The sequence below is a fragment of the Triturus cristatus genome, chromosome 11 (genome assembly GCF_964204655.1).
Source record: "Triturus cristatus chromosome 11, aTriCri1.1, whole genome shotgun sequence".
In the NCBI taxonomy this organism is placed as follows: Eukaryota; Metazoa; Chordata; class Amphibia; order Caudata; family Salamandridae; genus Triturus; species Triturus cristatus.
This window is the reverse complement of record NC_140594.1, coordinates 1,160,634,382-1,160,661,938: the sequence shown is the minus strand read 5'-3', so window position 1 is coordinate 1,160,661,938 and position 27,557 is coordinate 1,160,634,382. Positions and strand designations below refer to the sequence as shown.

The following is a 27,557-nucleotide window of genomic DNA, read 5'->3' as shown; positions in this document are numbered from 1 at the left end:
ATTGGAACATCTGAGGGCCATCAAAAATAATGACAAGCAATACCCCATTGCCAGACATTTTACAGCCTGCCATAATCAAAACAGCTCTAAACTGTCCTTCTGTGTTCTAGACAGCATCCCTATAAGAGAGAGAGGGGGTGATAGAATCCAAGAACTAAGAAGACTTGAATCGAGAATGATTATTAAATACCATACTATGCAACCAGCAGGACACAATGGGGATGAAGGGTTAGCTGTTCACCTGGGCTGATTACTGTTATGATTTTCTGAAACCGTTGAAGCCCGACTGAAAAACAGACGCACTGCTCTATCCTTTTTAAACTAGTTTTAATGCTGATTTCTTTTAAGATATGAATTGGCTATGTAAACAATATGTTATTTTTCACTGTTTAATTACACCTTATTTTGATTATGTTTGCAGGTCTCTAATGTGGTTTAAAAGAGAGTTGGATACGACTGATGTGATTCTTTTTCAAGTGCAGATAGTGCGGACATCTCTAAGGAAGACTACAATAATTTTGATTAGTAAGAATACATAGTCTCATTATTTTGTGCAAATCTTCCATTACTACAATTTGATAATCCTGATGGGTATCATTTAGTGCCCACTTGGGCTTGACCAACTGTATTTTCTGATATGGTGTTTACCGTCATATACATCTAACTGCCCATTCAAGATGAACTGTCGGCCCACTTGGGCATATGTAATTGTTGATTTCTGATTTTGGGTATAAAAATGTATCTCTTGATCGCTATTGCGAGAAAAATGTATTTCTTGATCGCTGCTGCGACAAGTCTCCTTAGCAGCAAGATATTAATTATTTACAAATTACTGCACGTTTACCTCTTTTCTGACTTATAAGTCTGTTTTCCTAGCTCTGAAAACCATGCATTTGAAGAATCTGTCTTCACTGTTTACTATTATGGTGTCACATGATGAATTTAAATGAAGCTGTTTTATGTACGCCCTTACTCGTGAACAAGGAGGTGGTCTCCGAAACGCGTAGAGTGACATAGATCGTGAAAATAAAAACACGCTGAGATGAATTGTGTGGCCATGGCATCGTTCTTGTGAAAAACGCCGTAACGATATTGTTGGAATTTTGGGAGTCGCTGTCCCGCCGTGGCCCGCCATTACAAGTGGCTCGGGTCTTTGCAGCGAAACAAGAGAGGTGGATATATATACATATATATATATATATATATATATATATATATATATATATATATATATATATATATATATATATATATATTCACTGAAAAAACCATAGGTTTCAGGGGCATTATAGTTAGCTGGACTTTTCACTCGTACATAACCATAGAAATTCCCCCGTTATAGTTAGTTCAGCTAACTATAACTTGCACGCCCGCAATGCACTGCTGATGATGTCACATATTAAATCATTTATGACATGGTCAGTGACATCACTCATGACATCACTCATGACATCACTCATGACATCACCCCTGGGTCATGGCCTTTTTTTTTTTTTTATTCTTTAGGAGGGGGGCTGTGTTACCCCCCTCCTCAGGTCACTTATGGCCCCGGGGAACCCATCCCCCGGGGCCGGCCTTTGTTTTTTATTATTTATTGTTTTTAAATATATTTATAGAAACACATAGGACATGCTGGACAAACCGTATGTACCTATCACCATGACGATTTGCGTGATATTCATTAAAAGGCGACTATCCATACAATGAATCCATGTAGAATGTATTTACACCGCTAGTGAAGCTCTGACATGTCTGACGCCCTACCGTGCCTAATCCCGGCATCCCCGCTGGTGGGTACTCTCCAAGTAGACACCCTTGTTGTTTATTTATACAAACATGGGTAGCTATTGACGGGCACATTTGATACACACGCACACCAAGCCATTCAAAGGGGATTCGACATAAATTCGACCAAACTATGCAAGAAACCCCCCCTCACTGTTAATAAAACACACATCCACCGCCGGATGTGTAATACTTTTATTTTACTCTATAAAAGGAGACGAACCTCACTTGAGAGTCACAGCGTGCTCCTGGCTGAGCCCAATACTGTGTTACACCCACCAGTGCCCGCCGAGTGCCACACACCTCAGTGTTGTATTCCACCAGCTAGTGCGTATGCTATGACACTCTCTAGCCCATGTGCACTGTAACACCACCCCGTTAATATGTCATGCCACACTTGCCTTCGCACGAGTTATATTGCCCCATCTAACGTGCCTTCCTTGATGCCTATGTTATAACGCACAGCGCTAAGCCATACATATTACAATCTGGGATCCATATGTTTGTCACAGTGCATATGCAATGTTACACTCCCCAGCACATATTTTATATTACAACTTTAGAGACTACTTAGGTTACATAACACATACATGGTCTGTTATGCTGCAGCTTTCTCTCCTGTCTGTCCATTATGGTCAGCTAGCTACCATTGCCTCTTTCCCCTCTGTTGTCTGTTGTCCATGTGCATTGTCCTGTCCCCTCCCTATTGCTTTCTATGGATTGTTGTGCTGCACTCCCATCCCGCATGCCCTGTGTGGTGTATTGTGCTGCTGCAAACCCTGATGCCTGCCCTGTAGGGTCAATTTGGTGCACCTCTCCATGTCCCTCCTGTCCTCTGTTATCAGAGTCCATATCCCTTCCCCAATTCCTCCTGCCTACCATGATCCAATGTACCATACTTGCGAACATTTTGAACTTGGTAAGAGGGAGATTTTGAAATAAAACTGGGGTATTGATTTCCCCCTTTGAGTTACATTGAAAGAGAGGAGATTGTAGACAAGAAACAGATCAAGTAAAGCCCATTTGAGCTTAAAAACATTGGACGTTTCCTGGCTGAAACGGGTCTGTTGGCATGTATGGTTGTATGACCACTGCCTCTTCCTTCTGCCCACAATGGTCTATTATATTGCCACAGCCTCTCTTGCCAGTCCTGTATTGTTGGTTTGTTGCCCCTGCCCCCCTTTCCACTGCCCTCCATAGTCTGCTGTGCTGCCACTGCCCTTCCTGCCTGCCCAGTGTGGTCAAATTGTTGCCTCTGCACTCTCCTACCTGCCTTCAATTTTCAGAGTCCATGCCCCTGGCCTCTGCCTCTCAACAGTATCCCAATGAACAACTAGATTGCTAACATTCTATATTTATCACAAAAGTGTGGAACGCCTGATGTCATCTTGATGTAATCAAAACTGTAATGCCTAGAGCATTTCCTTTAGAAATTACATATATGAGAGGGTCTTATTTGCATCAAAATTATGGTCAGTGCTCTAAAAAACTAAAATGAGGACATATTTTCTGAGTTTTCAAATAGCGACAAAGAACTTTTAAATTATTTGTAATCTTTATGTTTTTTTATCCAGTTGACCACTTGATTAAATGTTGCATCCAAGGGGAGAGGATGTGGTGTTACTTCCAGAGCTGCCGACTTTGCAACTGTGGAACCAGGCTGTAGTTTCTGCTTCAGCTCAACATTCTGTGATTCTGGTCAAATCACTTAATCTCCCCATGTCTACAACCAAAATGAATTTGATATTGTGTGATGTAACCAATACTCATGTAAAGCACTCCAATACCTGACAAGTCTGCACTATATAAAACTGCAAATACACAAAAAAATGAGTGTTTTGCACACTTCTGTCATTGGGCTACATTTGGGCTACATCTGGGTGATATTTGGGCTACATTTGGGCTCTTTCGTCTCTGGTGGCCATCTTAGGAGATTTATTTGTTATGAAGTTTCCTAATTTCCTCATTTACTGCAGTCTCCTCAGTAGGAAACACTTTCAGTTTTTTACTTTGATTCCATCAAGAAGGTATTCAGTTATGTCACACATTTGCCATAAATTCTGAATGTTAGCACTCTAGTTGCTCATTAGATCATTGTAGTAAAGCTACTGCTCACCACGGAAGTCTGCTGCTAGTATTAGAAGTGCATGTTTCAGTCTGCATATCAGAATTTTTAATGAAATAGAAGAGGATTTGAGAAGTCACTCAAAATGTGCCCTAATTTTTCTTTCTTCAGCACTAATCATAATTTCTATGGCAAGATGAACCCCCTCATTGTGTTCCTTTTTAAATTAAATGTTTTAAGTGTTACCAGTTTATTCCAATCAAGATGGCTTCAGGTGTGGCATACTTTTGTCATAAGTAAGACAGTAAGCGCTCTAGTTGTTCTTAAGAACACTCTGGTGGCCATCTTGGGAGATTTATTTGTTATGAAGTTTCCTAATTTCCTCATTTGCTGCAGTCTCCTCAGTAGGAAATACTTTCAGTTATTTACTTTGATTCCATCAAGAAGGCATTCAGATGTGTCACACATTTTCCATAAATTCTGAATGTTAGCACTCTAGTTGCTCATTAGATCACTGTAGTAAAGCTACTGCTCACCAGGCAAGTCTGCTGCTTGTATTCAAAGTGCATCTTTCAGTCTGCATGTCAGAATTTTTTTATGAATAGAAAAAGATTTCAGAAGTCAAAATGTGCCCTAGTTTTTCTTTCTGCAGCACTAATCATAATTTATATGGCAAAATGAACCCCTCATTTTGTTCCTTTGTAAATTAAATGTTTTAAGTGTTACCACTTTATTCCAATCAAGATGGCTTCAGGTGTGCCATACTTTTGTCATAAGTAAGACTGTTAGCGCTCTAGTTGTTCTTTAGAACACTCTGGGAAGCTGCAGTAGAACACAAAGGAATCAACTGACAGTCTCTGCCCTTGTTGGATGTACATGTTTTACTGAGAATGTCAGACTTCATTCTCACATGACTGAGAAAGATAATGTGAATTTACAGAAAATATGCTCTCAGTTTAGCTTATAGATCACCTTCCAAACCTCTGTGGGAAAAGCATGAGAAAATAGTTTTCTCTCAAACATGGTTCATGATATCACAGCAGAAGGCTTTTTCACATGGTACAATCACCTTAGAACACACCACAATTCCTAAAATGAGTATGGTACCATCAACAAATGATGTATAATGTAACTAAAGTTTTAAAACCTTCTATTAACTGCAATGCTTTTTAATGAGGTGCTATCATGTATATTGGTCCCAAGATGGCTGCCAACACTTCTTGGATGAAGTACTGACAGCCAATCAGATCTCACGATGAGATGTGTGGTTAGGCTCCGCCCAGATATATATGTGATTTTACTTTTGATTTTCTCAGGAACTACTGAACGGATTTACACCATTTAAACAAAAGGCACGAGTCTGAACTGAGGACTACCTCTTTGCCAAATTTGGTGTAATTCCGTTCAGCAGTTCGGGCTGTAGCTGCGTCAACAGTTCCTATGGGAAAATGCATGGGGAAAACACGTTTTGGGGCCCACCTTTTTTCTCGGCCCCCGCTTGACAAATCACCGTGAAATTTTCAGGATAGGAGCGGTCCGTAGCTGGCCAAAAGTTTAGAAAATTTCACGAAGATTCGTCAATCGGCGCAAACGTTATTCCAAATAGAATGTTGCGGATTTCCTATGGAAAATAGGTCCTAACTATAGCTACCTACTGGCGACTGCCAGTAGGTAATATATATATATTCACTAAAAAACCATAGGTTTTACGCCTGATATAGTTAGGAATTAGCATTTAAAAAACCTTAGAAATTCACTGAAAAAACAATAGGTTTTAGGGGTGTTATAGTTAGCTGGACATTTTACTCGAACAAAACCATTGAAATTCCTCCGATATAGTTAGTTGTACTAACTACATCCTGTGCGCCCGCAATCCACTGCTGATGATGTCACATATTACATCATTCATGACATGGTCAGTGACATCACTGATGACATCTCAAATGACATCACTGATGACATCACTGATTACATCATCCAGTGAATGTGGTTTGGTTCGTTATTTAAATATGTATTATATATATATAGAAATTTGCATTGAAGAATGAGTGGATATCTGGATGGAGGATTTAGTAGCAGTGTGATTGACTGTTTACTTGACTAACTTATAGTGTCTCACTAAATATATTGGATAGTGACTAAACAGGGTGAATATCTGTATCACAATTTCTAAGGATTTTTAAATGCTAATTCCTAACTATATCAGGCCTGAAACCTATGGTTTTTTCAGTGAATTTCAAAGGTTTTTTTAAATGCTAATTCCTAACTATATAAGGCCTGAAACCTATGGTTTTTTCAGTGAATTTCAAAGGTTTTGTAAATGACAATATTTAATGTATTAATTCTTATACTGATTTTTTATACTCATTTACTACATTTTTTTAACTATTTATTTTTAGTTATTTTATTTTTTTAATTTCATTATACATTACAATACAAAATATACTTTCTCTGAATTAATTACTTTAGTTTAAATACTTTGCAAATAGGGAATAGACTTTTAAGTACAGTAGTTATAGTTGTTGCAATGGGCAACACAATTTCAAGCACAATGCAACATTGAGCTCAATGTGAATTTCTAGTCAAATGCAATTAGTTACTTTATGGATTACTTGTCTAACCACAGGACTGGATCCTAGATTCAGTCCTTGGACATCTCCTGTAAACAGTTGAGTAAATGTGTTTTGGTTACAGTAGTTGTTTTTAAGGAATATTATAGTTTTTTAAAAGTTGACACTCAAAAACTTTTTCACATAGAATCACCAATGTTATCCTATGGCAGAAAATTCACTTAGCAGGTAAGTAGTGTTATCGTTACTTTTTCTTACTCAGTGGTGGATCCTGGATCCAGCACTGGCCAACCTCCTGTAAACAGTTGAAAGAATGTGTTTAAGTCATACAGACGATTTTTAGGAATATTTTTAGTTTGTGAAAATAGACAGAAACTTTTCTGGTGAAAACTACACAATGGATTCCCATGGAAGGAAATACAAGTTACTGGTAAGTACGCTTAGAATTACTTTTCAGGGTCAGTGCTGGGCTAAAAGATGCAGCACTGGGTTCTCTCATGATAACAGGTGAGTAAATCGGAATTCGTAGTTCGGCTGATTTTAGAGGAATATTTGTACGTTTCAAAATTGGACACTTAGTATCTTTTCTGCTGAAAACCACACAATGGATTCCTATGGAAGGAAATACAAGTTACTGGTAAGTACGCTTAGAATTACTTTTCAGAGTCAGTGCTGGGCTAAATGATGCAGCACTGGGTTCTCTCCTGATAACAGGTGAGTAAATCGGAATTCGTAGTTCGGCTGATGTTAGAAGAATATTTGTACGTTTCAAAAATGGACACCGAAAATATTCTGCTGAAAACCACACAATGGATCCCTATGGAAGGAAATACAAGTTACTGGTAAGTACGCTTAGAATTACTTTTCAGGGTCAGTGCTGGGCTAAAAGATGCAGCACTGGGTTCTCTCCTGATAACAGGTGAGTAAATCGGAATTCGTAGTTCGGCTGATTTTAGAGGAATATTTGTACGTTTCAAAATTGGAGACTTAGAATCTTTTCTGGTGAAAACCACACAATGGATTCCTATGGAAGGAAATACAAGTTACTGGTAAGTACACTTAGAATTACTTTTCAGAGTCAGTGCTGGGCTAAAAGATGCAGCCCTGGGTTCTCTCCTGATAACAGGTAAGTTAATCGGAATTCGTAGTTCAGCTGATTTTAGAGGAATATTTGTACGTTTCAAAAATGGACACCGAAAATTTTCTGCTGAAAACCACACAATGGATCCCTATCGAAGGAAATACAAGTTACTGGTAAGTATGCTTAGAATTACTTTTCAGGGTCAGTGCTGGGCTAAAAGATGCAGCACTGGGTTCTCTCCTGATAACAGGTGAGTAAATCGGAATTCGTAGTTCGGCTGATTTTAGCGGAATATTTGTACAATGGTGAAGGAAGGGGGCGGGGCCTGAGGTGACATGTGCAAACACGCCCTGTGGCGTGTTTTTAATTGGGGAATTAATTCCTCTTCAATCCTGAGGTCCCCTGAGGGCCAACTAGCCCACCAGGTACCTCCAGTATGCGCCAGGGAGCTGCATTGCAGAGGGGTGTTCAGAGGCCATGCCCCTTTTTACAACACTCTGCAACACCGCTCCGTGGCGCTTACTGGAGGTACCTGGTGGGCTAGTTGGTCCCTAGGGACCCTCAGGATTGAAGAGGAATTAATTCCCCAACTTAAAATGCACCACAGGGCGTGTTTGCACACATATCACCTCAGGCCCCGCCCCCTACCTTCACCACTGTGCAAACGCGCCCCGTGGGGTGATTTAAGTTGGGGCATTAAGTCCCCTTGAATCCTGAGGTCCCCTGGTGGCCAACTAGCCCACCAGGTACCTCCAGTATCCGCCAGGGAGCTGCGTTGCAGAGAGGTGTTCAGAGGCCACCGCCCTTTTTACAACACTCTGCAACGCAGCTCCGTGGCGCTTAGTGGAGGTACCTGGTGGGCTAGTTGGCCCCTAGGGGACCTCTGGATTGAAGAGGAATGAATTACCCAACTTAAAATGTGCCATTATTCAAGGGGAATTAGATCCCCCTCTGCAAATGCGCCAGGGGGCGCGTTTGCAGAGTGGTGCAAGGAGGGGGCGTGGCCTCCGGCCTGATCCTTCCTTCTTTTTTTCTTTCTTTTTTCAGAAGGGGTCTGTGTAGCCCCCCTTCTTTTTCTAATTTATTGGCCCTGGGGATCCCATCGCCCAGGACCTGTCCCCAATTGTTTTTTTAAATAAAAACAAACAAGAATCGGGAAGGGGGCCGTGTGGCCCCCCGCCCATGGCCATAATTTGCCCCGGGGACCCCATCCCCCGGGGCATGGACCTTTTTTTAAAAAAAAAATGTTTTTTGGAGGGGGGCTGCCTTGCCCCCCTCCTGTGGCCCATTGAGGCCCCGGGGACCCCATCCCCTGGGGTCGTTTTTTTTATTTTTATTTTTAGGAGGGGGGCCGCGTGGCCCCCCTCCCGGGCCACTACTGGCCCCGGGGACCCCATCCCCCGGGGCCTGGCCAACGCGTTGGGGACTGTGGGGGGGTCCCAATCCCCCCCAGTCCCAGCCGGCTCCCACTTCCTGCGGGAGCCGGCATTGCTTTTCCACATGGGGAGCAGCTAACATTCTGCTCCCTATGTGGAAAAGCAATCTGCTTTGCTTCATTGAAGCGAGAGCAGGTTTCCCTGCTTTCCCTGGTTCCCCCGCTTGACGAATCACCGTGAAATTTCAGGATAGGAGCTGGCCAAAGTTTGGAAAATTTCACGAAGATTCGTCAATCGGCGCCAACATTATTCCAAATAGAATGTTGCGGATTTCCTATGGAAAATAGGTCCTAACTATATCTACTTACTGGCGACCGCCAGTAGGTAATATATATACACAGAGAGAGAGAGAGAGAGAGAGCGAGAGATAGATAGATAGATAGATAGATAGATAGATAGATAGATAGATAGATAGATAGATAGATAGATAGATAGATAGATAGATAGATAGATAGATAGATAGATAGATAGATAGATAGATAGATAGATAGATAGATAGATAGATAGATAGATAGATAGATAGATAGACAGATGGATAGATAGACAGATGGATATATATATGTATGTAAAAATATGCATTTATTACCTACTGGCAGTCGCCAGTAGGTAGTTATAGTTAGGACCTATTTTCCATAGGAAATCCGCAACATTTGGAATAACATTTGCGCCGATTGCCGAATCTTCGCGAAATTTTCCAAACTTTTGGCCAGCTACGGTCCGCTCCTAACCTGAAAATTTCATGGTGATTTGCCAAGCGGGGGCCAAGAAAAAAGGGGGGTCCCAAAACGCGTTTTTCCCATGCATTTTCCCATAGGACCTGTTGACGCAGCTACAGCCTGAACTGCTGAACGGAATTATACCAAATTTGTCAAAGAGGTAGTCCTCAGTTCAGACTCGTGCCTTTTGCTTAAATGGTGTGAATCCGTTCAGTAGTTCCTGAGAAAATCAAAAGTAAAATCATTTTATATCTGGGCAGAGCCTAACCACACATCTCATCGTGAGATCTGATTGGCTGTCAGTACTTCATCCAAGAAGTGTTGGCAGCCATCTTGGGACCAATATACATGATAGCACCTCATTAAAAAGCATTGCAGTTAATAGAAGGTTTTAAGACTTTAGTTACAATATAAAACATTTGTTGATGGTACCATACTCATTTTAGGAATTTTGGTGTGTTCTAAGGTGATTTTACCATGTGAAAAAGCCTTCTGCTGTGATATCATGAACCATGTTTGAGAGAAAACTATTTTCTCATGCTTTTCCCACAGAGGTTTGGAAGGTGATCTATACGCTAAACTGAGAGCATATTTTCTGTAAATTCACATTATCTTTCTCAGTCACATGAGAATGAAGTCTGACATTCTCAGTAAAACATGTACATCCAACAAGGGCAGAGACTGTCAGTTGATTCCTTTGTGTTCTACTGCAGCTTCCCAGAGTGTTCTAAAGAACAACTAGAGCGCTAACAGTCTTACTTATGACAGAAGTATGGCACACCTGAAGCTGTCTTGATTGGAATAAAGTGGTAACACTTAAAACATTTAATTTACAAAGGGACAAAATGAGGGGGTTCTTTTGCCATATAAATTATGATTAGTGCTGCAGAAAGAAAAACTAGGGCACATTTTGACTTCTGAAATCCTCTTTTATTTCATAAATAAATTCTGACATGCAGACTGAAACATTCACTTTGAATACCAGCAGCAGACTTGCCTGGTGAGCAGTAGCTTTACTACAGTGATCTAATGAGCAACTAGAGGGCTAACATTCAGAATTTATGGAAAATGTGTGACACATCTGAATGCCTTCTTGATGGAATCAAAGTAAAAAACGGAAAGTATTTCCTACTGAGGAGACTGCAGCAAATGAGGAAATTAGGAAACTTCATAACAAATAAATCTCCCAAGATGGCCACCAGAGACAAAAGAGCCCAAATGTAGCCCAAATATCACCCAGATGTAGCCCAAGTATAGCCCAATGACAGAATGTCCCAGAGTGTTCTCAAGAACAACTAGAGCACTTACTGTCTTGCTTATGACAAAAGTATGGCACACCTGAAGACATCTTGATTGGAATAAACTGGTAACACTTAAAACATTTAATTTAAAAAGGAACACAATGAGGGGGTTCTTTTTGCCATAGAAATTATGATTAGTGCTGAAGAAAGAAAAATTAGGGCACATTTTGAGTGCCTTCTCAAATCCTCTTCTATTTCATTAAAAAATTCTGATATGCAGACTGAAACATGCACTTCTAATGCTAGCAGCAGACTTCCGTGGTGAGCAGTAGCTTTACTACAGTGATGTAATGAGCAACTAGAGTGCTAACATTCAGAATTTATGGCAAATATGTGACATATCTGAATACCTTCTTGATGGAATCAAAGTAAAAAACTGAAAGCATTTCCTACTGAGGAGACTGCAGTAAATGAGGAAATTAGGAAACTTCATAACAAATAAATCTCCTAAGATGGCCACCAGAGACAAAAGAGCCCAAATGCAGCTCAAATATCACCCAGATGTAGCCCAAATGTAGCCCATTGACATAAGTGTGCAAAACACTTATTTTTTGTGTATTTGCAGATTTATATAGTGCAGACTTGTCAGGTATTGGAGTGCTTTACATGAGCATTGGTTACATCACACAAGATCAAATTCATTTTGGTTGTAGACATGGGGAGATTAAGTGATTTGACCAGAATCACAGAATGTTGAGCTGAAGCAGAAACTCCAACCTGGTTACCCAGTTGCAAAGTCTGCAGCACTGGAAGTAACACCACATCCTCTCCCCTTGGATGCAACATGTAATCAAGTGGTCAACTGGATAAAAAAATTAAGATTACAAATAATTTTGTAATTCTTTGTCGCTATTTGAAAACTCAGAAAATATGTCCTCATTTTAGTTTTTTAAAGCACTAACCATAATTTTGATGCAAATAAGACCCTCTCATATATGTATTTTCTAAAGGAAATGCTCTAGGCATTACAGTTTTGATTACATCAAGATGACGTCAGGCGTTCCATTTTGTAATAAATATAGAATGTTAGCAATCTAGTTGTTCATTGGGATACTGTTGAGAGGCAGAGGCCAGGGGCACGGACTCTGAAAATTGAAGGCAGGTAGGAGAGTGCAGAGGCAACAATTTGACCACACTAGGCAGGCAGGAAGGGCGTGGCAGCACAACAGACTATGGAGGGCAGTGGAAAGGGGGGCAGGGGCAACAAACCAACAATACAGGACCGGCAAGAGAGGCTGTGGCAATATAATAGACCATTGTGGGCAGAAGGAAGAGGCAGTGGTCATACAACCATACATGCCAACAGACCAGTTTCAGCCAGGAAGCGTCCAATGTTTTTAAGCTCAAATGGGCTTTACTTGATCTGTTTCCTGTCTACAATCTCCTCTTTTTCAATGTAACTCAAAGGCGAAAATCAATACCCCAGTTTTATTTCAAAATCCCCCTCTTACCAAGTTCAAAATGTTCGCAAGTATGGTACATTGGATCATGGTAGGCAGGAGGAATTGGGGTAGGGACATGGACTCGGATAACAGAGGACAGGAGGGACATGGAGAGGTGCACCAAACTGACCCTACAGGGCATGCATCAGGGTATGCAGCAGCACAATAAACCACACAGGGCATGTGGGACGGGAGTGCAGCACAACAATCCATAGAAAGCAATAGGGGGGGGACAGGACCATGCACATGTACAACAGACAACAGAGGGGAAAGAGGCAATGGTAGCTAGCTGACCATAATGGACAGACAGGAGAGAAAGCTGCAGCATAACAGAACATAAAGGGCAGGAGGGACGGATTAGGGGCATTACAATGGAACAGACAAGCCAGGAGGGAGGGAATAGGGGTCTGCACATGGAAACAGAGGGCTGGGGGCAAGGGGGCAGGGCAGGAGCAGCAAGATGACCATGGAGGTCAGGCAGGATGGGCACTAGAAACAAGACACACCATGGAGAGCAACAGAGAGACTATGATGGCATACACACAGACCATGGAGGGAAGGTGGGAGGGGTCAGGGGCAGCTAGCTGACCACACAGGGAAGGTGGGAGGGGGCATGGATGGCAAGCAGGAAGGTTAGTGGCAGCACAATGGCTATGATGGGCAAGAAGAAGGGTGCCGGGGCATGCACAAAGGACCATGGAGGATAGAAGGGAGGGTCAGTACCTGGGCACAGACAAGAGAGTTCAGGGGAAGGGGCCTCACAACAAACCACGCGGGGCAGGCAGGAGGAGCATTTGCAGCACAACAGACCAGGGAGGGCAGAAGGGTGTATCAGTAAAATGGACCATGGAGGACAGGAGGAAGGGGATAGGGGCATGGCATGTGGACAGGCAGGGTGGAGGTGGCAGGGACAGGTTACAGTCATCTGACAATGCTAGGCAGGTGGGAGGGGAGTGGCAGCTCAACAGAACACACAGAGTAAATAGGAGTGGCAGGTCCATGGCACATGGTGGTCAAAAAGGATGGAGCAGGGGCATGCACATAGACATCGGAGGGCAGGGGGAAGGAGAATAGGGGCAGCAAGCTAAGCACAGAGGCTAAGCAGGAGGTCAATGATGGGCCATAGAATTGGGCAATGGAGGGCAGGAGGAGTGGACTGGTACATCATGCTAAATGGAGGGCAGTGGCAGCACATCAGACCATGCATGGCAGGAGGGAGGAGGCTAGTCCATGGATTCAGACAACAGAGGATAGGGAGGAGGTGGATGGGGCAGCAAGCTAACTGTTCAGAGAAGGTGGGTATTAGGAACTTTATTGTTTTTAAAATGTGTGTCTGTGTGAACTACTTAAAATATGAACAAGTATGCAGCATAATCTCACTTTTATTCAGGAAGAAGAGGATGTTTGGGACTGTGACTCCGGGCTCACTTGGCAGAAACATCCCCTGACCCTCCACCCCCCATCGCAAAATGTAATGCCCGTGGAAAGGGTAGGTGGACGCAGTGTTATATAGAACATAGTCCTGAGAGCACGTTTGAAAATGAATACTAGATATAGTGTATGGTATAAACTATGCACCAAAAAGTGTGATATAAGATGAACCAGGCGTGAAATATAATATGCAACACATTGTGCGCAATGACAGATTCATTGGAGAGCGCGAGATAGCACAGCCACTAGCGCTTGCTATGCGATATGCGCCTTGGAGTGTAATATGAACAGGGCAGTGTTGTGTAACCTAAGTAGTCTCTAAAGTTGTAATATAAAATATGTGCTGGGGAGTGTAACATTGCCTATGCACTGTGACAAAGATATGGATCCCAGATTATAATATGTATGGCATAGCGCTGTGCATTATAACATAGGCATCGAGGAAGGCATGTTAGATGGGGCAGTATAACCCGTGCGAAGGCAAGTGTGGCATGACATATTCACGGGTGGTGTTACAGTGCACATGGGCTAGAGAGTGTCATAACATACGCACTAGCTGGTGGAATACAACACAGAGGTGTGTGGCACTCGACGGGCACAGGTGGGTGTAACACAGCATTGGTCTCAGCCAGGAGCACGCTATGACTCTCAAGTGAGGTTTGTCTCCTTTCCAGACAGTAAAATAAAAAGTATTACACATCCGGCGGTGGATGTGTGTTTTATTAACCATGAGCGGGGTTTCTTGCATAGTTTGGTCGAATTTTTTTCGAATCCCCTTTGAATGGCCTGGTGTGCGTGTGTATTAAATGTGCCCGTCAATACCTACCCACAAACTTAGGAGAGTCCGAGTCACTGACGGATAGGGCGGGGTCTCCTAAACCTGAGTTAGTAACCGGGTGAGGAGAGGTCTGAATCTCACACAAGACAGGAGTGAAGAGTACCCTGCTTGTTCAGAGATCTCACCATACAAGGTTGTACTTTTTGACAACTTTTAGAGCACATTCTTTTTTCACTTTTCACATTTTTGCAGTAGCTGTTTAACCTTTGGGTCCTGAAGAAAGCCGGGAACAAAGTCCCTTAAGGCTGAAACTAGTTGACCAATCTGTGAGGCAACCTATTTTCTAAAAGTTGCTTGTACACGTTTTTAATAGGATTGGCGGAGAGATGTGCATTAAAGTCTTTTTTCTCTCTCCCAACTTCCTTTTTAACTTTCACGTATATGCACTGCACTAGAATTTTCATCACACAAGAGATGATTTACTAAATCATGACCATTCCGGTCAGTTTCTGTCTCTGAATGTTTTCTCTTCTGGCTCTACCTTTATTGTCCAGTCGTAATCTTTGCTACTTAGTCTCCCTCTAGGCTTAGAGGAGTAGTAGCAAGATAAAAGGATGACCAAGTGATGACACTGGCCTCTCTTGGCAGTTGATGGAAATCCTATTAATTTCCCCTGTTCTTTCTTTTCTTTCTTTTACCTATATCTCAGCTCTTGAGTGACTGTTTCAGAAAGGGTAGTCTTCTTGGGTGTAAAGATATAGTTTCTCTGTTCCTTGCACAAGTTCTTTTGACCACCAGTTCTTCTTGGAGTTTTTTCCCATCAATATCTACCCATGTGTGTATAACAAAACGACAAGGGTGTCTACTTGGAGAGTACCCACCAGCGGGTGCGCCGGGATTAGGCACGGTACGGCGTCAGACATGTCAGAGCTTCACTAGCGGTGTAAATACATTCTACGTGGATTCATTGTATGCATAGTCGCCTTTTAATGACTATCACGCAAATCGTCATGGTGATAGGTACATACGGTTTGTCCAGCATGTCCTAGGTGTTTCTATAAATATATATATATTTTTTTAAATAATAAAAAACAAAGGCCGGCCCCGGGGGATGGGGTCCCCGGGGCCATAAGTGGCCTGAGGAGGGGGGCAACACAGCCGCCCTCCTAAAGAATTTTTTTTTTTAAAAAAGGCCATGACCCAGGGGTTGGGGTCCCCGGGGCCGATTAAGGCCTTGGGAGGGCCAAATAAATTTTTTTAAACAGAAAAAATTAGGGTGCAGGCCCTGGGGGATGGGGTCCCCAGGGCAAATAAATTAGAAAAAGAAAGGGGGCCACACAGCCCTCTTTCTTAAAAAAATAAAATAAAAGACAGGCATTGTGCCGGAGGCTACATCCCCTCCTTGCAGCACTCTGCAAACACGCCCCCTGGACAGTTGTAAGTTGAGGAATTAATTCCCCTTCAATACTGAGGGTCCCTGAGGGCCAACTAGCCCAACAGGTATCTCCAGTATGCGCCAGGGAGCTGCGTTGCAGACAGGTGTTCTGAGGCCACACCCCTTTTACACCTTTTTGCGCTTACCAGAGGGACCTAGTGGGCTAGTTTGACCCTAGGGACCCTTAGGATTCAAGGGGACTTAATCTCTCAACTTAGAACGGCCACAGGGCGCGTTTACACAGTGGTGAAGGGAGGGGACGGGGCCTGAGGTGACGTGTGCAAATACGTCGTGTGGCGTGTTTTAAGTTGGGGAAATAATTCCCTTTCAATCCTGAGGGACCCTGGGTTCCAACTAGCCCACCAGGTGCTTCCAGTAAGCGCCACTGCTCTGCGTTGCAGAGAGGTGGTGCAGGCCGTGCCACTTTTTACACCTCTCTGCAACGCAGCTCTGTGGCACTTACTGGAGGTACCTAGTGGTCTAGTTGGACCCTAGGGACCCTCAGGATTCAAGGGGACTTAATCTCCCAACTTAAAACAGCTACAGGGCGTGTTTACACAGTGGGGAAGGGAGGGGACGGGGCATGAGGTGACGTGTGCAAACACGCCCTGTGGTGTGTTTTAAGAGATCGTTTTAATCCCCTGCCCTATTATATACTAGGGGCTTACAGAGGAGGTCATGCTAATCACAGGGGGACCCCAACGCATAGTGTTCCCTAGTGTATGTAGGTGTTTTCACTGTATTCTGAGTGTCTTTTAACATAGCACTGGCTCTAGGACTGGTTAGTCAGACTCAGTTACCCCCAGTAGCTTCTTTCTGCTCTTCTGTTTGGTCTTTCTGCACGTTATCCTTCTTCCTGCACTTTTCTTCGTCTTTGAGGACTTCTGTTGCTTCTTTCTGCATTTCTTTTTTTTCTTTCTGTGCGTTTTTCCTTCTTTCTTCACTTGTCCTATATCTGTAGGCATAGTTAGAAATTAGCATTTAAAAAACCTTAGAAATTCACTGAAAAAACCATAGGTTTCAGGGGCGTTATAGTTAGCTGGACTTTTCACTCGTACAAAACCATAGAAATTCCCCGTTATAGTTAGTTCAGCTAACTATAACTCGCGCTCCCGCAATGCACTGCTGATGATGTCACATATTACATCACTCATGACATGGTCAGTGACATCACTCATGACATCACTGATGACATCACTGATGACATCATCCTTGTGATAGAGTGGCAGACCTCCTCTCCCCCTAATATAACCTTTGATACACACATTCAAAAATAGAACCACCTATTCAGCAATTGTAAGATCCACATGCACATCCACTCATTCCCCAACAGTCCTATACAGTCACTCATACATGTACTCACTCATCATATGTACTCATACACCTATATATCCTGTTACACAACGCCACTCATCCATAAAGTTACTCACACACATAGTCACTCATGCTAATAAAGAATCAAACATCTGTTTACCTGCATATACAGTTATACACACACCACCACACTCACTTCTACAGAAACTTACACATACTTAGGGCCTTATGTAGGTGGGCTTGCATTTACCACTTCATAAATACCGAATCATACCGATTCGGTATTTGTGAAGTGGTAAATGCAATGTAGGTAATGAGTCGGTAAATATTACCAATTCGGAAAAATTAGGTAATTACCGAATCGGTATTTACCGATTCGGTAATGAGGCATACCTTCCCATTGATGGGAAGGTATGCCTCATTACCGAATCGGTAAATACCGATTCGGTAATGGGGGAGCACATGCAAGGGTGGCAGGGTGTCACATTGACACCCTGTTGCACCCCTGATTTGGCCATGTGTGCACATGTGGCGCACATACATGCCCTAAGGGCATGTATGTCTGCCACATTGCACACTTAAACGTGCACAAAAATGCTTTTTGTCACCTATTCGTCATTTACCACCAACCTTTAGTTGGTGGTAAATAACGAATCCCCACACCCACCACACACTCCCCCTACATCTCATTTCATGATTCGGTATTTACCGAATCGGTAAATTTACCGATTCGGTAATATTACCGATTCGGTAAATACCGAATCATGAAATTCTCCCCCTATATCTCAAAAGCCAAAATACCGGTCGGTAACGGTATAATTACCGAAAATCGGCCGTTACCGACCGGTATTTGGCTTCCTACATGAGGCCCTTAGTCTTTTAAACAATCACTTATAGAAACACATACTTATTCATACAGGAACTCTTTCAATCTCTCACTCTCACATATACTCACTTATATACACAAATAGTCACATATACTAGTTTAAAACATATGTAGTTACTCATAGAGACACTATTGAGACAGCCATTCACTCACTAACACACCCATGCACACACTCATCCACCCATACAGTCCTGCACACATGCTGTCTTCAACACATACAAACAGTGAGTCACTCATTCATGCACCTATGCACTACGTGATACCCCCCACTGAACCATACAGACATCAGACACTCATACTGATACTCAAAAAACCAACTAATAACCTATATAGACACTCATGTAGCTACTCACCAACCCATGTAGCCACTTATACACAAAGTGAGAGACTGATACAGATATTTACATATTTAAACATTACTCACTAAGCCATGTATTCATTACGATACACTTAATCAGTCAGTTATACAATCAATTTTTCAAAAACAAATCATCCATTTAAACCCATTTATTCTTCCATCGACCTTGAGATATACATATATAAAACATATGTAATTTTCAGAAAAACACACATTCACTGGATGATGTCATCAGTGATGTCATTTGAGATGTCATCAGTGATGTCATGAGTGATGTCACTGACCATGTCATGAGTGATGTAATATGTGACGTCATCAGCAGTGCATTGCGGGCGCGCGAGTTATAGTTAGCTGAACTAACTATAACGCGGGAATTTCTATGGTTTTGTACGAGTGAAAAGTCCAGCTAACTATAACGCCCCTGAAACCTATGGTTTTTTCAGTGAATATATATATGTGTATGTATAGGTATATGTTGGACTTGGCCCTTCTGGCAGGTTCACCCATGAACTTTTTTTGCTTTTTACTGGTGACTTGGTGTGGTGATTTTTTTGGTTTCTGCGCACTTTCCCTGTGTCCCAGGGTAAAGTGCGTGCGCGCTCTGAGTGCATGTGGTGAGATAGGCCTGCCCTCCCATAGGAATGCATGGGGAATGTATGTGTCCCTAGTAGTTCCTGATGCGTGGGGTGTGCAGGCCCGAGTTTGGTATGTGCGGACTCGTGGGAGTGAATGCTGCGCGATGATGTGTGCGGCGTGCATGTACCTAGTGTGGAAGTGCCACTTCTAGAAGTGGGCACTTCTGTGTGCAGTGTGTCTGTCGCGTGATTGGCTGGTCATGTCATGTGACGGGCTAGGGATTCCCCAGAGTCAGGATGAGTCACCCAGTGGTGAATGGGGAGATCAGCAGCTAGATGGGTGGGAGGAGTACACCTGGGTCCTGAATAGGGCAGGGTTTTTCCCCACACAATGCTGGCTCCGCCCCCTGTGGTGCGACTGACGACCCTAGCCCTGCCAGTGAATAGAGTGAGGGGCTGAGCACATCAAGGGTGCTCCCCAACCAGCTGCGACTGGTTTTCCCCCTCACCCTGAACCAAGAACAAAGGGGCTTTACTGTATAAAAATGGGGCTGTGTCTCCACAGAATCTGTTCTGCTTTTTGGATCCTGACAGGAGGGGGCTGCTGCTGCTGGAGGCTAGGAGGAACCGCCACTTGGGACTGCCTCCCTGCCCTGGAGGGCCCAGTGAGCTGGCCCCTGGCCCAGCCTTGCCCCCTTCCTAAAACTTTGCTGGACCTTGCTGATAGCGCTGGGAGTGCTTTATTTTTACTGAGACCCGCTTTAAATTTCGTATTTAGCGCAGGGAGCGCTTTATTTTGACTGAGGCCGCTTTAAATCTCGTATTTAGCGCAGGGAGCGCTTTATACTTCAGTGAGCGCAAGGAGCGCTGAGTATCGAGGGTGCCCACCCCTCATATCACGTTAGAATTGCCGCGGCCGGCCCGGGGATCTCCTGGGAGGCACTGTGCCCGCCTCCACACCTCCAGGGCCGCGCTGCTATTGGCGGCCCCGGAGAAGAATCGCTGCACTCCCATTGGCTGCCTTGAACCAGAAGTCAGGCAGGCAGCGGCGGGACATTGTCAGGCCCGCAACGAACCGGAAGCCGCCGGGAGCCTACCCCGCGCTCCGGTGGAGGTGAGAGAAGACAGCGAGTCAGCGCGTACGGAGTCCCGGTGAGTGGGGGTGGCCTGATTGTTGGGAAGGGCGCGAGGTCGCTCCCAAGCCGGGCGCATTGTTGTTCAGAGCCCGGTTGAGGCTCCAGCCTACAGGGGCATATTTGTGACGGAGTCCCGGTGAGTGGGGGCGGCCTGATTGTTGGGAAGGGCGCGAGGTCGCTCCCAAGCCGGGCGCATTGTTGATCAGAGCCCGGTTGAGGCTCCAACTACTAGGGGGAATTTTTCTTCTACCAGTAGAGCGGCCCCGGAAGGCAGCGGGCCGCTCCAACGTTGCCCCACATTCCCTTCAGAGCCCACGAGGCTCCAACAACGTGGGGCACATCATTTTTAAGCGCTGGTGCGCTCCAACAACGTGGGGCACATCCTTTTAGAGCGCTGGTGCGCTCCAACACTTGGGGGCATTCTTTTTCTTTGCAGAGCCCAGGGAGGCTTCAAGACATGCCATATTTGTTCTAGAGGCCCAGAGGTGCCCAGGCCCCAGTCCCTACAGCTGCCCAGCACTTAGTGGGCAGCTGCCACGTTTAGGTTGTGCCTTGAGCGCCTGGCTTGCGCAGCCTGCATAGTCGCGCCCTGACATTAGTGGATTGGTCATTTCTGCACCCCTGAGAGGCCAGTTGGCCTGGGGACAGTTTTTCTGTATTGTGCCCTCCCCTAGGGTACCTGGTGATTTGCATGTATGTACTTTTGCGCCTGCGCAGTGTCTTCATGATATTTTTTTCCTAAACTGTGTTTACACCTCTAAATGTATTTTATGCATCCTGTGTTTATGTGCTTAGACCCCTACAGGTAGAGTGATACTTAGGTGGTTGTTTTCTCCCTAGTACAGGTGGTACTAGTGAGGTCCTAGTTCCCTGCGTGATATATTCCTAAAGGTGGTTAGGGTTGCGTAGGTGGTACTTTCTGGTTACCAGTAGTTACTGGTTGTGTGCTATATGTTCTATTTTTAGTGCTACAGTGATTGTATGTGCTATGTTCTAAAATATTATTCCTACGTTCTAAGTGCTATTTCTACAAAGTGCTAATTCCTGACAGTTGTCCATGTGGCCCTGTCCCCTGTATATATAATCCCTTGTAAATTCTGCCCGTGCCTGTTGGCACATTGTAAAGTGTGTGTTTTTATCTAATGTGTTGTGTATAATACAAAGGTTATTTTTCTATAATACCTTGTGTGGAGTTTCCTTTGTGGTGGGCCTTGGGGGTTGTTGCTGGGTGCGCGCGCAAACGCTTTACACATTGCCTCAGAGATAAGCCTGACTGCTCGTGCCAAGCTACCAAGGGGGTGAGCAGGGGTTATCTTTTGCGTGTCCCTTCCTGGCCCTGACTAGAGTGGTGGTTTCTGCCTGGCTTTGGCGCAAGCCCTAGCCAACCAGAAATCCCATTTCTAACATTGGTGGCAGCGGTGGGATTCGAACCCACGCCTGTATATATATATGCATGTATACTCACCTGTGATCAAGGCTTTATTAAACTGAAACGCATAAGGGAATTAGGTTGCAGTCACTTTTCATTATGAAAATAAACTCATGGTTTTTCATCCGCAATCATTCTCTGCATCTCTTTTTGTTGGATTAATGTCATAGGATCTCCATTCCAGTTCGCAGCAGCCGCCCTGCAAGGTTGGCGGCCCCCTTTTATGGAGTGTTTGGTTGATATGTGGTGAAATATCTATGGGGGCATCACCTGCTTGCTTCGTGCCAGACGTAGGTGGATTTGCTGAGGAATTTCTGGACACGAGGTGAGATAGGGAGAAGTGAGAGGTAACAACCTCTCTTGGACAATTTCGGATTTCATTATCATGACAATGTGCTTTTGCCATTTTATCAACACGCACGTGAACACAATTTAAAGCAGACACGATGCACTGATAACATTACAACCTAAATATGGTGTTTTGGACGCTATGCAGTTTAATTAAATATCACACCATATACACGGACTATTATTACAACACTGGTGCATCTTGGGATCCGTAGTAGTGTGACATCAAACCACGTGGGTTAATGGACACAAGTACCTCCCTGTGTTGCAATTCTGCTCACCTGTGATCAAGGCTTTATTAAGCTGAAACGCGTAAGGAAATGAGGTTGCATTCACTTTTCATTATGAAAATAAACGCATTGTTTTTCATCTGCAATCAGGCTCTGCACCTCTTTTTGTTGTATATTAATATATATGTATATAGAGATGTAGATAGATAGATACTCTGTTAAGTGTGGTCTGAGATAAAGAGGGGGGTCAAAAAAAGACCACCATCTTCCTGGTGCTTTATTCTAAATTTGGAGGGAGCTCGTATGGACGCTTACTGCTGGGGCAGGTTCAAGCCCCAGGGACCACCACCTCCCAGGCTAAATTAAAAGCAATGGGGAGCCAAGTAGACCGCCGGGCCCTGTGGACCACTACCTCGCTGGGGCCAATCACATAATTGAAATAGGGTGGGGGGGCCATGCAGCTACCCTCCCCGGCCATACACGGCCCCAGGGACTGCCAGCTCCTTGGAGCTGGCCCATTCAGATCAAAGGAGGGGGGCACACGGCCCTCCTCCTGGAGCCAATTGTGACCTTGTGGACCATTACCGCCCAGGGACAGTTCCTGCTTTGTTCCGGGGTGCCCACAAACAAGCAGAAATGGGCAGAACCAAGGTCAGCAGTGAACAGAAGGAGGAAGAATAAAGATCAGAAACTATCAGCAAGAGGCAACATAAAGGTGAGAAACGAGAAAGAGCAGAATAAAGGTCAAAACAAGCAGAAAGAGGCAGAATAAAGGACAGAATAGAGCAGATATAGGCAAGATAAAGGTGAAAATGAGCATAAAGGGGCAAAATAAGGTTGAGAAACAAGCTGAAAAGGCTAAATAGAGATCAGAAACATGCTGAATGAGGCAAAATACAGGTCAGAAATTAGCAGAAAGAGGAAAACAGTAGGTCGGCATCAAGCAGGAAAAGACAAAATAGAGATCATACACAAGCAGAAAGAGGCAAAATAAAAGTCAGAAATGAACAGAAAGAGGGAAAACACATCGGAAACTAGCAGAAAGAGGAAAAATAGGGATCAGAAATAAGCAGAAAGTGGCAAAATAAATGTAAGAAACAAGCAGAAAGATGCGAAATAGAGATCAGAAATTAGTAGAAAGAGTCATAAAAAGGTCAGAAACAAGCAGAAAGAGGCAAAATAAAGGTCAGAACAGAGCCGAAGTGGCAAAAAAGTGATCAGGAAGGAGCAGAGAGAGGCAAAATAAAGATCAGAAGTGAGAAGAAAGAGGCAAAACAAAGGTCATAAATGCACAGCAAGAGGCAAAAAAAAGATCAGAAACAAGCAGAAAGAGGCAAAATAAAGGCCAAAACGATCAGAAATGAGAAGAAAGAGGCAAAATAAAGATCAGAAACTTGCAGGAAGAGGCAAAAAAGAGTTCAGAAACAAGCAAAAGAGGAAAAATAAAAGTCAGGAACTAGCAGAAAGACGCAAAATAAAGGTCATAATTGAGCAGAGAAAAGGCGGAAAACAAGAAGAAAATGAGTAGAATCTACTTAGGCACTCATGCACCCACTCTCAGGACAACCCAGACACTCACACACCCACTCAGATACTCATGCACCCACTCACAGGCCCAGTGAGACACTCATGCAGTCACTCACACACTCGCTTTCAAAGACTACAGTTTACAGTTTTGAAATATTATACAATGTACACATTCACTGCAAAAACAAAGATTACAGGGACATTATAGTTAGGAAATAGAATGATGACATCATCCACAGAACCACTCATATACCCACTCACACATCCACACAATCAGTCACATGAACATTCTCAAACCCATACAAAAATCCATTCACCCACTCCCTCATAAATAGAGGCAGTCACACACCCACTCCCTCGCTCCTACAGGTACTCATACAACCAGTCACTCACCCATACAGATACAAACATACCCACTCACTTACTCAGTACAGATATTAACACATACAGAGTCTCCCATAGAACCTCTATCACACTCACATACTCACCCATACATGCACCCACATACCCACTCACTCACCCATATAGCCACTCACATATCCATACACCTACTTATACTCCCATTCACACACCCACACAGCCACTCATGTACCCTTACAATCACGTATACAGACACTCATCCACGTGCTAAGTTAATCATCCCATGGAACACCTTCCAAGCCCAAGGTAACACAGTGCATTGCGTTACATTACTTTGTATTTACTAGACCAGGAAAAGCCATGCAAAGTATCTTTGCATGGCTTACTGAATACCAAAAATGATTTTGGGTTTAGACTGCTCCCCATAGTTATATAGTAATCATAGTAAATCTGCCAAAGACATGTAGGCAAAAAGCAGTAGTCATTGCAAAAACTCTAAACAGTCTGGGTGACCGAGCAAGCAGCTCTATTCCACAGAGGGGGCTCACAGAATAGAAATCTATATCTAGAAAAAATAGACTACCTTTCCAGCTCTGGGTCCTGGCTTGATCACCACACCTGAGTCGTCTTTGTCCTTATCGATGGTGCAGTTCTCAATGGTCTAAGAAAAATAAAAGAGACTGAACAACATAGAAAATATCAACATGCAGCAAAAATCATTTGTCAAAGAAGATAATTGTGAATTTTTATTATCGGGCACCAGTGCTCTTTGACTTCCCAAGGCAAATAAATAAATTGTGAAGTCATGCAAGTTTCACAATGAACAGATTAATAATAAACAGGCCCAATGGAAGTACTGACACGATTAGGAGGCAAGAAATGTACTCAGTACTGTTTGTGCTTTGGTTTCACCACATTAATACCCTGAGTTAAAAAATAGGCCGAGACATAACTGTAATTATGCTGGCAAAATTCATGCAATTTTGAGAATTTTTCATTATGTTTTTATGTGAAATTCCATAATTTATGCCATTACAACAATTGCGTAAATACACCTCTGTTCACTGTACACATATGGCACAGGAGTGTAGAAACAATGTGAACAACAAGAATGCAATCAGCGATTGTTCCGGGCTAATTGATGCAAGGGCACAGTTTATGCTCAAATATTGCACTGAATAATGACTGCATTGTGGGTATTAATATTGAATTTCACACCATTTTCCCATATTTTTGGATAATTTCATGACACAAATTATGCAAATTACGAATTGATTTTTTTTTTTATTGAAATGGCTTTAGTCGGTAGGCCAGTTTAAAAAGCTACTATGGAGCCTATGAAGTTCAACTACTAGTACACAAGAACTTTACCACATTTCTCATCTTTTTTCACATATTTTTTATGTGGATGTTCCACACTAGAAAAAGTGTTTTCTTTGGAGAAGTGTGGCTCAATGGTTAGAGTGGCAGACCCTGATGCAGAGGTCTGGCCCGGGACCAGGCTTCAATTCCCCGCCTCGGCGGGTCTTGGGCTCAAAAATTCCACGGACCTGACAATTCTCGCCTCGGTGCCTATTCCCATCATGGAGTCCCACTCTGCAACTCTGGGCAATAGCTTGCTTAATCTCCACAACGGCCCCCACAACGCTAAGGATGCCTGGCCTCCACCTTGGGGGTGCCCAGGAGTGGACGCCTCACAGGGAAAGCCAGGATGGGTTCCACAGCGGTATTCGTACAAGCGCCTTGAGACCCTTGCGGGTGAGTAGTGCGCTATACAAGTATCAATTTATAATTTACAATTTTCAGTTAACAATAACGTGCATTCCAGATTGCATAGGCAGATTTGTGTCAGGGGTATTGGGATTTAGCTATGATACAAGCTGTGGGTAGCATTTAATTTCGTACTACACCGAACAAGGAAAACTTTTTTTAATGAAAAATGTGCCAACAACTGACACTGCACAATTTGTCAACATCAAATTCAGAACTGCCACTAGCATTCACTGCTGGTAAACTTAAGTTCCTCAGAAGTAAACTATTTACATGATCCAAGGTTTTGCCCTTTTTCTAGGGCACGTTTTCTTCTCTCCCCTCTGCCTGGAAGATTGTCTGCTGGTTGGCAATCCACTGAGTTAAGGTTAGGAGAATCAGTGCATTGCTACTGCCATTTATCCACAGATTTTTTAGATGCAAAGAAAACAACGTACTTGTGCCTAAACCCCTGATCTAATAACCCTATTGAATGGGGGGAGAAGAGGGAAACATTGAAGTTTCTAAGTTGGAGGCACCTGCATACCAATAGCTTGCTCTGGGACTTAAAATAGTTTTGTAAAGTGACCACATACCTGTTTTTTCCACCTATTACCATTACTTTCTTGCACTTCCTCCAACAGTACATCTGCATTGGAGGCACAGATTTCCAAAAGTGCCTTCTGTGCTAAATATTCCTGATATTATAAATGTAAATTTTTTCATATTTGTAGGTACTAGCTAATGTGACCAATGTATTCAGTAAAGTTTATCTTAATTCAAATTGATTTAATCATGTCTTAAATGTCATATACACAAACCACACAACTATGGCACTCGTTGCAATTGACACAATTATTGATGTGAGGTGTTTGGAATTTATTGGGTGTGATAATTATCACCTAGTATAAGTTGGCCCAAATTATAGGGCATAACATGGGGTTCTTAGTGCTTATCATACCAATGTCTGAATGTCCCAATAATTAGTGACTAGTGTTTTTACTTTAAATTACAGCAGGCTTGCCCATCAAAACTAAACTGGGGATGCATATTTATCACACCCATAGTGGACGGGGTGCAATAACAAAAAAGCAAACTAATAATTCAGATATATGCCATTATAGGAGCCGACGAAACCATGCATGGCATTACAATGCATTCCCTAACAATGCAGTCATTACAATGACTGAATTTTTTACCATGCATGCCTTTATAATGCGTGCCCTTCCCACACACACACCTTTCCCACAGATGCCTTAAAAAAGTAAGTATTTAGAAGGTAAGTATAAAGGGGCAGATTTATGTTAACTGGCGCATCCCTGCATATCAGCAGGGATGCGCCAATTATTATGCGCCACAGCTGCGCCACCATGGATGCGCCGCATTTATAATGCGGCACACCATGGGGCAAAAACGGCACAGATGCGTGACGCATCTGTGCCGTAAAAGTGGCGCATTGCTGGAGTTGCGTTGCAAGCGCGACGCAGCTCCAGCAATGTTCTGGGGGGCCCTATCTGTACAATGCTGCGTCAATCCTTACGTCTGCTTCAAGCAGGCGCAGGGTTTTGACGCAGCATGGGCCTAAAAGTGACTGAGTGAAATCTT

At 43.4% G+C, this 27,557-nt stretch overlaps 1 protein-coding gene across 1 annotated transcript in view; it reads right to left on the bottom strand.

Moving 5' to 3' along the window:
• Window positions 1-27,557, bottom strand: part of LOC146788637 (putative cation-transporting ATPase 13A5) — a 452,938-nt gene that overhangs the window by 224,494 nt on the left and 200,887 nt on the right. Inside the window, exon 15 of the mRNA XM_085635829.1 lies at window positions 24,787-24,864. Coding sequence (XP_085491955.1) covers window positions 24,787-24,864 — 78 coding nt within the window. The remainder of the gene's footprint in view (window positions 1-24,786; window positions 24,865-27,557) is intronic.